Source organism: Salmo salar, unplaced genomic scaffold (assembly GCF_905237065.1).
Source record: "Salmo salar unplaced genomic scaffold, Ssal_v3.1, whole genome shotgun sequence".
Taxonomy (NCBI): domain Eukaryota; kingdom Metazoa; phylum Chordata; class Actinopteri; order Salmoniformes; family Salmonidae; genus Salmo; species Salmo salar.
Window position 1 is genome coordinate 597,501 of NW_025550412.1, and position 12,974 is coordinate 610,474.

A 12,974-nucleotide genomic window follows, 5' to 3' on the forward strand; every position below is an offset into this window, starting at 1 on the left:
GAACCATCCTACAGAGAGTCAATACTCTAGACACCAACATAGAACCATCCTACAGAGAGTCAATACTCTAGAAACCAACATAGAACCATCCTACAGAGAGTTAACACTCTAGACACCAACATAGAACCATCCTACAGAGAGTTAATACTCTAGAAACCAACATAGAACCATCCTACAGAGAGTCAATACTCTAGAAACCAACATAGAACCATCCTACAGAGAGTTAATACTCTAGAAACCAACATAGAACCATCCTACAGAGAGTTAATACTCTAGAAACCAACATAGAACCATCCTACAGAGAGTTAATACTCTAGAAACCGACATAGAACCATCCTACAGAGAGTTAACACTCTAGACACCAACATAGAACCATCCTACAGAGAGTTAATACTCTAGAAACCAACATAGAACCATCCTACAGAGAGTTAATACTCTAGAAACCAACATAGAACCATCCTACAGAGAGTCAACACTCTAGAAACCGACATAGAACCATCCTACAGAGAGTTAATACTCTAGAAACCAACATAGAACCATCCTATAGAGAGTCAATACTCTAGAAACCAACATAGAACCATCCTACAGAGAGTTAATACTCTAGAAACCAACATAGAACCATCCTACAGAGAGTCAACACTCTAGAAACCGACATAGAACCATCCTACAGAGAGTTAATACTCTAGAAACCAACATAGAACCATCCTATAGAGAGTCAATACTCTAGAAACCAACATAGAACCATCCTATAGAGAGTCAATACTCTAGAAACCAACATAGAACCATCCTAGAGTCAATACTCTAGAAACCAACATAGAACCATCCTACAGAGAGTTAATACTCTAGAAACCAACATAGAACCATCCTATAGAGAGTCAATACTCTAGAAACCAACATAGAACCATCCTACAGAGAGTCAGTACTCTAGAAACCAACATAGAACCATCCTAGAGTCAATACTCTAGAAACCAACATAGAACCATCCTAGAGAGAGTCAATACTCTAGAAACCAACATAGAACCATCCTACAGAGAGTCAATACTCTAGAAACCAACATAGAACCATCCTACAGAGAGTTAACACTCTAGAAACCAACATAGAACCATCCTAGAGTCAATACTCTAGAAACCAACATAGAACCATCCTAGAGTCAATACTCTAGAAACCAACATAGAACCATCCTACAGAGAGTCAACACTCTAGAAACCAACATAGAACCATCCTACAGAGAGTCAATACTCTAGAAACCAACATAGAACCATCCTACAGAGAGTCAATACTCTAGAAACCAACATAGAACCATCCTACAGAGAGTTAATACTCTAGAAACCAACATAGAACCATCCTACAGAGAGTCAATACTCTAGAAACCAACATAGAACCATCCTACAGAGAGTCAATACTCTAGAAACCAACATAGAACCATCCTACAGAGAGTCAATACTCTAGAAACCAACATAGAACCATCCTAGAGTCAATACTCTAGAAACCAACATAGAGTCTGAGAGATTTCAAATAGTGTGTTTGTGTTTTCCTCAGACCGCCCTACAGAGAGTCAAGACTCTAGAAACCAACATAGAGTCTGAGAGAGCTGCTCACCTGGAGTCTAAATTCAACTCTGAGATCATACAGGTAAACACACACACCTCTTAAATGTGTATTTTGTGTAATGTGTCGTGGGCACTAGACCCAGATGTTGGGTGACTAAAACAGTAGGGACTGAACCGGCTGCTGTTTTCAGATTATTACCACGCTCCACTGCCGTTGTGCTCTTGATCAAAGAGCTTAACACCAACAAGAGCTCTCCATCCAGGTGCACCGTGCCTGACCCTGGGCCTCTCAATGTGTTTAACTGGGGTTGGGAAGAAGGCAGAAGACCAATTTCCCTTCTAAACAAATGGACAATAAACTATTATTTTATTTATTTCCCTCCCCCCTCTCTCTTTCCCTCCTTCCCTCTCTCTCTTCTCACTCCCTCCCTCTCCTCTGCCTCCTTCCTTCCCTCTCTCCTCTCCTCTCTCTCTCTCTCTCTCTCTCTCTCTCTCTCTCTCTCTCTCTCTCTCTCTCTCTCTCCTCTCCCTCCCTCTTTCTCTCTCCTCTCTCTCTCTCCCCTCTCTCTCCCCTCTCTTTCCCCCAGCTGCGTATCCGTGACCTGGAGGCAGCTCTACAGGTGGAGAAGTCTAGTCAGGCTGAAGCTGTGTCCAGTCTGGACATGATCAAACAACAGTTCAGAGAGGTGGGTAACCCGGGCGGGCTAAGGAGATGGACCTGTAGCCGAATGGGTTCACATCCTAACTACAATCCCCTACCGTGGTCCCCTTGAGCAAGGCCCTTAACCCCACAACGTGCTCTCCATCGTTGTTCACTGTAACATATGGACAATAAAGTTGTATTGTTGTATTATATTGTAGGTGGAGAGAGCCTACAGCATAGAGAGAGACAGGGCACGGGACGCTACTGGCAGACTGGCACAGTAAGATCCAAAATGGCACCCGATTCTTTTTCTAGTCCAATACAGTCTGGGTATACAGTATGTACAGTACCAGTCAGAAGTTTGGACTCACCTACTCATTCAAGGGTTTTTCTTTATTTTTTAAAACTATTTTCTACATTGTAGAATAATAATGAAGACATAAACTACGAATTATTTTATTTTTATGAAACCTGTATTTAACTATTTAACTCGGCAAGTCAGTTAAGAACAAATTCTTATTTACAATGACGGCCTTCACCGGTCAAACCCGGACAACGCTGGGCCAATTGTGCGCCGCCCTATGGTTCTCCCAGTCACGGCTGGATGTGATACAGCCTGGAATCGAACCAGGGTCTGTAGTGACGGCTCTAGCACTGAGATGCAGTGCCTTAGACCGATGCGCCACTCGGGAGCCCCAAGTAACATGGAATCATGTAGTAATCCAACATTTTTTTTTCAAGAAATCTGAATATTTTTTTTAGATTCTTCAAAGTACCCACCTTTTGCCTTGATGACAGCTTTGCACACTTTTGGCATTCTCTCAACCAGCTTCATGAGGTAGTCACCAGGAATGCATTTCAATTAACAGGTGTGCCTTGTTAAAAGTTAATTTGTGGAATTTCTGTTCTCCTTAATGCGTTTGAGCCAATCAGTTGTGTTGTGACAAGGTAGGGGTGGTATACAGAAGATAGCCCTATTTGGTAAAAGATTTGAACAGCTCAAACAAGCGAAGAGAAACGACAGTCCATCATTACTGTAAGACGTGAAGGTCAGTCAATATGGAATATGTCAAGAACTTGGAAAGTTCATTAAAGTGAAGTCGCAAAAACTGATGAAACTGGCTCTCATGAGGACCGCCACAGGAAAGGAAGACCCAGAGTTACCTCTGCTGCAGAGGATAAGTTCACTAGAGTTACCAGCCTTAGAAATTGCAGCCCAAATAAATGCTTCAAAGAGTTCAAGTAACAGACACATCTCAACATCAAGTGTTCAGAGGAGGCTGTGTGAATCAGGCCTTCATGGTCGAATTGCTGCAAAGAAACCACTACTAAAGGACACCAATAAGAAAAGAGACACACAAGCAGTGGACATTAGACCGGTGGAAATCTGTCCCTTGGACTGATGAGTTAAAATTTGAGATTTTTGGTTTCAACCGCCGTGTCTTTGTGAGATGCAGAGTAGGTGAACGAATGATCTCTATGTGTTGTTCCCACCGTGAAGCATGGAGGAGGAGGTGTGATGGTGCTTTGCTGGTGACACTGTCTGTGATTTATTTAGAATTCAAGGCACACTTAACCAGCATGGCTACCACAGCATTCTGCAGTGATACACCATCCCATCTGGTTTGTACTTAGTGGGACTATCATTTGTTTTTCAACAGGACAATGACCCAACACACCTCCAGGATGTGTAAGGGCTATTTGACCAAGAAGGAGAGTGATGGAGTGCTGCATCAGATGACCTGGCCCCCACAATCACCCGACCTCAACCCAATTGAGATGGTTTGGGATGAGTTGGACCGCAGAGTGAAGGAAAAGCAGCCAAGAAGTGCTCAGCATATGTGGGAACTCTTTCAAGACTGTTGGAAAAGCATTCCATGTGAAGCTGGTTGAGAGAATGTCAAGAGCAAAGGGTGGCTACTTTGAAGAATCTGAAATATATTTTGATTTGTTTTAACTCTTTTTTTGGTTACTACATGATTCCATATGTGTTATTTCATAGTTGTGGATGTCTTCACTATTATTCTACAATGTAGAAAATAGTAAAAAATAAAGAAAAACCCTTGAATGAGTTGGTGTGTCCAAACATTTGACTTGTCCTGTATCTGGTAGTAATATGATACCTGTGGATGAGGTTAACGTTGTGGTGTGTAGGCTGGAGAAGGACTACCTGAGTTCGAAGGCAGAGTTGAGTGCAGCGGTGGAGAAGGAGAGAAGTACTGCGTCACAACTCAGAGACCAACTACAGGAACAACACACGCTACATACACACAGCCTGACACAGCTGGACACGGTAGGAGGATTCACACACACGGGGAGGAGGGGAACAACCTCAAGTGTTTCGAAAGGATTGTAAGTGGCAGGTGTTGTTTGTTTGTTGTCTCTCTCTCTCTCTCTCTCTCTCTCTCTTCTCTCTCTGCTCTCTCTCTGTGCTCTCTTTCTCTCTGTCTCTCTGCTGTCTCTGTCTCTCTGCTGTCTCCGTCTCTCTGTGTTTAGGCTCGTAAGCATCAGGTGTTACTAGAGGAGGAATTTGAGAGCTGTCTTAGAGAGTTACAACAGCTACTGCAACTACACACCGCTGTAGGACCCCCCACCGCTGTAGGACCCCTCACCACAGGTTAGTGTCAGTGTGTGTGTGTTGTAGAAAAGCTAAAATATGGTGCAGAACTGTCTATAACCCTCACTGAACTGACCATAACCCTCACTGAACTGACTATAACCCTCACTGAACTGACTATAACCCTCACTGAACTGACCATAACCCTCACTGACCTGACTATAACCCTCACTGAACTGACTATAACCCTCACTGTACTGACTATAACCCTCACTGACTATAACCCTCACTGAACTGACTATAACCCTCACAGTACTGTCTATAACCCTCACTGTACTGACTATAACCCTCACTGAACTGACTATAACCCTCACAGTACTGTCTATAACCCTCACTGTACTGTCTATAACCCTCACTGAACTGACTATAACCCTCACTGAACTGACTATAACCCTCACTGAACTGACTATAACCCTCACTGAACTGACTATAACCCTCACTGTACTGACTATAACCCTCACTGAACTGACTATAACCCTCACTGAACTGACCATAACCCTCACTGAACTGACTATAACCCTCACTGAACTGACTATAACCCTCACAGTACTGACTATAACCCTCACTGAACTGACTATAACCCTCACTGAACTGACTATAACCCTCACTGTACTGACTATAACCCTCACTGAACTGACTATAACCCTCACTGAACTGACTATAACCCTCACTGAACTGACTATAACCCTCACTGAACTGACTATAACCCTCACTGAACTGACTATAACCCTCACTGTACTGACTATAACCCTCACTGACTATAACCCTCACTGAACTGACTATAACCCTCACTGTACTGACTATAACCCTCACTGTACTGACTATAACCCTCACTGAACTGACTATAACCCTCACTGTACTGACTATAACCCTCACTGTACTGACTATAACCCTCACTGTACTGACTATAACCCTCACCGAACTGACTACAACCCTCACTGAACTGACTATAACCCTCACTGACTATAACCCTCACTGACTATAACCCTCACTGAACTGACTATAACCCTCACTGAACTGACTATAACCCTCACTGTACTGACTATAACCCTCACTGTACTGACTATAACCCTCACTGACTATAACCCTCACTGAACTGACTATAACCCTCACAGTACTGACTATAACCCTCACTGACTATAACCCTCACTGTACTGACTATAACCCTCACTGACTATAACCCTCACTGAACTGACTATAACCCTCACTGAACTGACTATAACCCTCACTGTACTGACTATAACCCTCACAGTACTGACTATAACCCTCACTGACTATAACCCTCACTGTACTGACTATAACCCTCACTGACTATAACCCTCACTGTACTGACTATAACCCTCACTGTACTGACTATAACCCTCACTGACTATAACCCTCACTGTACTGACTATAACCCTCACTGTACTGACTATAACCCTCACTGACTATAACCCTCACTGAACTGACTATAACCCTCACTGACTATAACCCTCACTGAACTGACTATAACCCTCACTGACTATAACCCTCACTGTACTGACTATAACCCTCACTGTACTGACTATAACCCTCACTGAACTGACTATAACCCTCACTGAACTGACTATAACCCTCACTGAACTGACTATAACCCTCACTGACTATAACCCTCACTGTACTGACTATAACCCTCACTGTACTGACTATAACCCTCACTGACTATAACCCTCACTGTACTGACTATAACCCTCACTGTACTGACCATAACCCTCACTGTACTGACTATAACCCTCACTGAACTGACTATAACCCTCACTGAACTGACTATAACCCTCACTGTACTGACTATAACCCTCACTGTACTGACTATAACCCTCACTGTACTGACTATAACCCTCACTGTACTGACTATAACCCTCACTGAACTGACTATAACCCTCACTGTACTGACTATAACCCTCACTGTACTGACTATAACCCTCACTGAACTGACTATAACCCTCACTGAACTGACTATAACCCTCACTGAACTGACTATAACCCTCACTGACTATAACCCTCACTGAACTGACTATAACCCTCACAGAACTGACTATAACCCTCACTGTACTGACTATAACCCTCACTGACTATAACCCTCACTGAACTGACTATAACCCTCACTGAACTGACTATAACCCTCACTGAACTGACTATAACCCTCACTGAACTGACTATAACCCTCACTGAACTGACTATAACCCTCACTGACTATAACCCTCACTGAACTGACTATAACCCTCACTGTACTGACTATAACCCTCACTGTACTGACTATAACCCTCACTGTACTGACTATAACCCTCACTGTACTGACTATAACCCTCACTGTACTGACTATAACCCTCACTGAACTGACCATAACCCTCACTGACTATAACCCTCACTGACTGACTATAACCCTCACTGACCTGACTATAACCCTCACTGACCTGACTATAACCCTCACTGACCTGACTATAACCCTCACTGTACTGACTATAACCCTCACTGAGCTGACTATAACCCTCACTGAGCTGACTATAACCCTCACTGTACTGACTATAACCCTCACTGAACTGACTATAACCCTCACTGACTATAACCCTCACTGAACTGACTATAACCCTCACTGTACTGACTATAACCCTCACTGAACTGACCATAACCCTCACAGAACTGACTATAACCCTCACTGTACTGACTATAACCCTCACTGACTATAACCCTCATTGACTATAACCCTCACTGAGCTGACTATAACCCTCACTGACTATAACCCTCATTGACTATAACCCTCACTGAACTGACTATAACCCTCACTGAACTGACCATAACCCTCACTGACTATAACCCTCACTGACTATAACCCTCACTGACCTGACTATAACCCTCACTGACCTGACTATAACCCTCACTGTACTGACTATAACCCTCACTGAACTGACTATAACCCTCACTGAACTGACTATAACCCTCACTGACTATAACCCTCACTGACCTGACTATAACCCTCACTGTACTGACTATAACCCTCACTGACTATAACCCTCACTGACCTGACTATAACCCTCACTGAACTGACTATAACCCTCACTGAACTGACTATAACCCTCACTGAACTGACTATAACCCTCACTGACCTGACTATAACCCTCACTGAACTGACTATAACCCTCACTGACTATAACCCTCACTGAACTGACTATAACCCTCACTGACTATAACCCTCACTGAACTGACTATAACCCTCACTGACTATAACCCTCACTGAACTGACTATAACCCTCACTGAACTGATCATAACCCTCACTGTACTGACTATAACCCTCACTGACTATAACCCTCACTGAACTGACTATAACCCTCACTGACTATAACCCTCACTGACCTGACTATAACCCTCACTGTACTGACTATAACCCTCACTGACTATAACCCTCACTGAACTGACTATAACCCTCACTGAACTGACTATAACCCTCACTGAACTGACTATAACCCTCACTGACTATAACCCTCACTGAACTGACTATAACCCTCACTGACTATAACCCTCACTGACCTGACTATAACCCTCACTGACTATAACCCTCACTGAACTGACTATAACCCTCACTGAACTGATAATAACCCTCACTGTACTGACTATAACCCTCACTGACTATAACCCTCACTGAACTGACTATAACCCTCACTGACTATAACCCTCACTGACCTGACTATAACCCTCACTGTACTGACTATAACCCTCACTGTACTGACCATAACCCTCACTGAACTGACTATAACCCTCACTGAACTGACTATAACCCTCACTGAACTGACTATAACCCTCACTGAACTGACCATAACCCTCACTGACTATAACCCTCACTGTACTGACTATAACCCTCACTGAACTGACTATAACCCTCACTGACCTGACTATAACCCTCACTGACTATAACCCTCACTGACCTGACTATAACCCTCACTGTACTGACTATAACCCTCACTGAACTGACTATAACCCTCACTGACTATAACCCTCACTGAACTGACCATAACCCTCACAGTAATCTGCCGAAGTCACTATTAATCCGTTTACTACAATCTGTTAAATAATTGCCTTCTCATATCATCACATTTGTTGAAGAAACATTTCAAATGAAATCACACTGAGATTCTAATTCGGTTTATGATATTTTGCTCTTTGCGGTAATAAATGTCCTTTCTCTCCTATGTGAAGAAGAGCCTGCTGAAGAGGGAAGGAAGTACAGGCCCTCTACTGTCATGAACATGCTGAGGACAACCCTGACTACATACCAGACCACCCTGGACCAGACTACTAGAGAGGTAACCCTCCTAACCCTGACTACATACCAGACCACCCTGGACCAGACTACTAGAGAGGTAACCCTCCTAACCCTGACTACATACCAGACCACCCTGGACCAGACTACTAGAGAGGTAACCCTCCTAACCCTGACTACATACCAGACCACCCTGGACCAGACTACTGCAGAGGTAACCCTCCTAACCCTGACTACATACCAGACCACCCTGGACCAGACTACTAGAGAGGTAACCCTCCTAACCCTGACTACATACCAGACCACCCTGGACCAGACTACTAGAGAGGTAACCCTCCTAACCCTGACTACATACCAGACCACCCTGGACCAGACTACTAGAGAGGTAACCCTCCTAACCCTGACTACATACCAGACCACCCTGGACCAGACTACTAGAGAGGTAACCCTCCTAACCCTGACTACATACCAGACCACCCTGGACCAGACTACTAGAGAGGTAACCCTCCTAACCCTGACTACATACCAGACCACCCTGGACCAGACTACTAGAGAGGTAACCCTCCTAACCCTGACTACGTACCAGACCACCCTGGACCAGACTACTAGAGAGGTAACCCTCCTAACCCTGACTACATACCAGACCACCCTGGACCAGACTACTAGAGAGGTAACCCTCCTAACCCTGACTACATACCAGACCACCCTGGACCAGACTACTAGAGAGGTAACCCTCCTAACCCTGACTACATACCAGACCACCCTGGACCAGACTACTAGAGAGGTAACCCTCCTAACCCTGACTACATACCAGACCACCCTGGACCAGACTACTAGAGAGGTAACCCTCCTAACCCTGACTACATACCAGACCACCCTGGACCAGACTACTAGAGAGGTAACCCTCCTAACCCTGACTACATACCAGACCACCCTGGACCAGACTACTAGAGAGGTAACCCTCCTAACCCTGACTACATACCAGACCACCCTGGACCAGACTACTAGAGAGGTAACCCTCCTAACCCTGACTACATACCAGACCACCCTGGACCAGACTACTAGAGAGGTAACCCTCCTAACCCTGACTACATACCAGACCACCCTGGACCAGACTACTAGAGAGGTAACCCTCCTAACCCTGACTACATACCAGACCACCCTGGACCAGACTACTAGAGAGGTAACCCTCCTAACCCTGACTACATACCAGACCACCCTGGACCAGACTACTAGAGAGGTAACCCTCCTAACCCTGACTACATACCAGACCACCCTGGACCAGACTACTGCAGAGGTAACCCTCCTAACCCTGACTACATACCAGACCACCCTGGACCAGACTACTGCAGAGGTAACCCTCCTAACCCTGACTACATACCAGACCACCCTGGACCAGACTACTAGAGAGGTAACCCTCCTAACCCTGACTACATACCAGACCACCCTGGACCAGACTACTAGAGAGGTAACCCTCCTAACCCTGACTACATACCAGACCACCCTGGACCAGACTACTAGAGAGGTAACCCTCCTAACCCTGACTACATACCAGACCACCCTGGACCAGACTACTAGAGAGGTAACCCTCCTAACCCTGACTACATACCAGACCACCCTGGACCAGACTACTAGAGAGGTAACCCTCCTAACCCTGACTACATACCAGACCACCCTGGACCAGACTACTAGAGAGGTAACCCTCCTAACCCTGACTACATACCAGACCACCCTGGACCAGACTACTAGAGAGGTAACCCTCCTAACCCTGACTACATACCAGACCACCCTGGACCAGACTACTAGAGAGGTAACCCTCCTAACCCTGACTACATACCAGACCACCCTGGACCAGACTACTAGCAGAGGTAACCCTCCTAACCCTGACTACATACCAGACCACCCTGGACCAGACTACTAGAGAGGTAACCCTCCTAACCCTGACTACATACCAGACCACCCTGGACCAGACTACTAGAGAGGTAACCCTCCTAACCCTGACTACATACCAGACCACCCTGGACCAGACTACTAGAGAGGTAACCCTCCTAACCCTGACTACATACCAGACCACCCTGGACCAGACTACTAGAGAGGTAACCCTCCTAACCCTGACTACATACCAGACCACCCTGGACCAGACTACTAGAGAGGTAACCCTCCTAACCCTGACTACATACCAGACCACCCTGGACCAGACTACTAGAGAGGTAACCCTCCTAACCCTGACTACATACCAGACCACCCTGGACCAGACTACTAGAGAGGTAACCCTCCTAACCCTGACTACATACCAGACCACCCTGGACCAGACTACTAGAGAGGTAACCCTCCTAACCCTGACTACATACCAGACCACCCTGGACCAGACTACTAGAGAGGTAACCCTCCTAACCCTGACTACATACCAGACCACCCTGGACCAGACTACTAGAGAGGTAACCCTCCTAACCCTGACTACATACCAGACCACCCTGGACCAGACTACTAGAGAGGTAACCCTCCTAACCCTGACTACATACCAGACCACCCTGGACCAGACTACTAGAGAGGTAACCCTCCTAACCCTGACTACATACCAGACCACCCTGGACCAGACTACTAGAGAGGTAACCCTCCTAACCCTGACTACATACCAGACCACCCTGGACCAGACTACTAGAGAGGTAACCCTCCTAACCCTGACTACATACCAGACCACCCTGGACCAGACTACTAGAGAGGTAACCCTCCTAACCCTGACTACATACCAGACCACCCTGGACCAGACTACTAGAGAGGTAACCCTCCTAACCCTGACTACATACCAGACCACCCTGGACCAGACTACTAGAGAGGTAACCCTCCTAACCCTGACTACATACCAGACCACCCTGGACCAGACTACTAGAGAGGTAACCCTCCTAACCCTGACTACATACCAGACCACCCTGGACCAGACTACTAGAGAGGTAACCCTCCTAACCCTGACTACATACCAGACCACCCTGGACCAGACTACTAGAGAGGTAACCCTCCTAACCCTGACTACATACCAGACCACCCTGGACCAGACTACTAGAGAGGTAACCCTCCTAACCCTGACTACATACCAGACCACCCTGGACCAGACTACTAGAGAGGTAACCCTCCTAACCCTGACTACATACCAGACCACCCTGGACCAGACTACTAGAGAGGTAACCCTCCTAACCCTGACTACATACCAGACCACCCTGGACCAGACTACTAGAGAGGTAACCCTCCTAACCCTGACTACATACCAGACCACCCTGGACCAGACTACTAGAGAGGTAACCCTCCTAACCCTGACTACATACCAGACCACCCTGGACCAGACTACTAGAGAGGTAACCCTCCTAACCCTGACTACATACCAGACCACCCTGGACCAGACTACTAGAGAGGTAACCCTCCTAACCCTGACTACATACCAGACCACCCTGGACCAGACTACTAGAGAGGTAACCCTCCTAACCCTGACTACATACCAGACCACCCTGGACCAGACTACTAGAGAGGTAACCCTCCTAACCCTGACTACATACCAGACCACCCTGGACCAGACTACTAGAGAGGTAACCCTCCTAACCCTGACTACATACCAGACCACCCTGGACCAGACTACTAGAGAGGTAACCCTCCTAACCCTGACTACATACCAGACCACCCTGGACCAGACTACTAGAGAGGTAACCCTCCTAACCCTGACTACATACCAGACCACCCTGGACCAGACTACTAGAGAGGTAACCCTCCTAACCCTGACTACATACCAGACCACCCTGGACCAGACTACTAGAGAGGTAACCCTCCTAACCCTGACTACATACCAGACCACCCTGGACCAGACTACTAGAGAGGTAACCCTCCTAACCCTGACTACATAC

At 46.1% G+C, this 12,974-nt stretch overlaps 1 protein-coding gene across 5 annotated transcripts in view; it reads left to right on the plus strand.

Moving 5' to 3' along the window:
* Nucleotides 1-12,974, plus strand: part of ccdc171 (coiled-coil domain containing 171) — a 107,198-nt gene that overhangs the window by 12,406 nt on the left and 81,818 nt on the right. For 4 of the 5 annotated variants that reach the window (XM_045713762.1, XM_045713764.1, XM_045713765.1 and 1 more), the window contains 6 exons: nt 1,540-1,632; nt 2,138-2,236; nt 2,412-2,473; nt 4,348-4,486; nt 4,690-4,810; nt 9,021-9,127. In XM_045713762.1, the coding sequence (XP_045569718.1) occupies nt 1,540-1,632; nt 2,138-2,236; nt 2,412-2,473; nt 4,348-4,486; nt 4,690-4,810; nt 9,021-9,127 (621 nt within the window). The remainder of the gene's footprint in view (nt 1-1,539; nt 1,633-2,137; nt 2,237-2,411; nt 2,474-4,347; nt 4,487-4,689; nt 4,811-9,020; nt 9,128-12,974) is intronic. The other variant, XM_045713763.1, reaches the window with a different exon arrangement.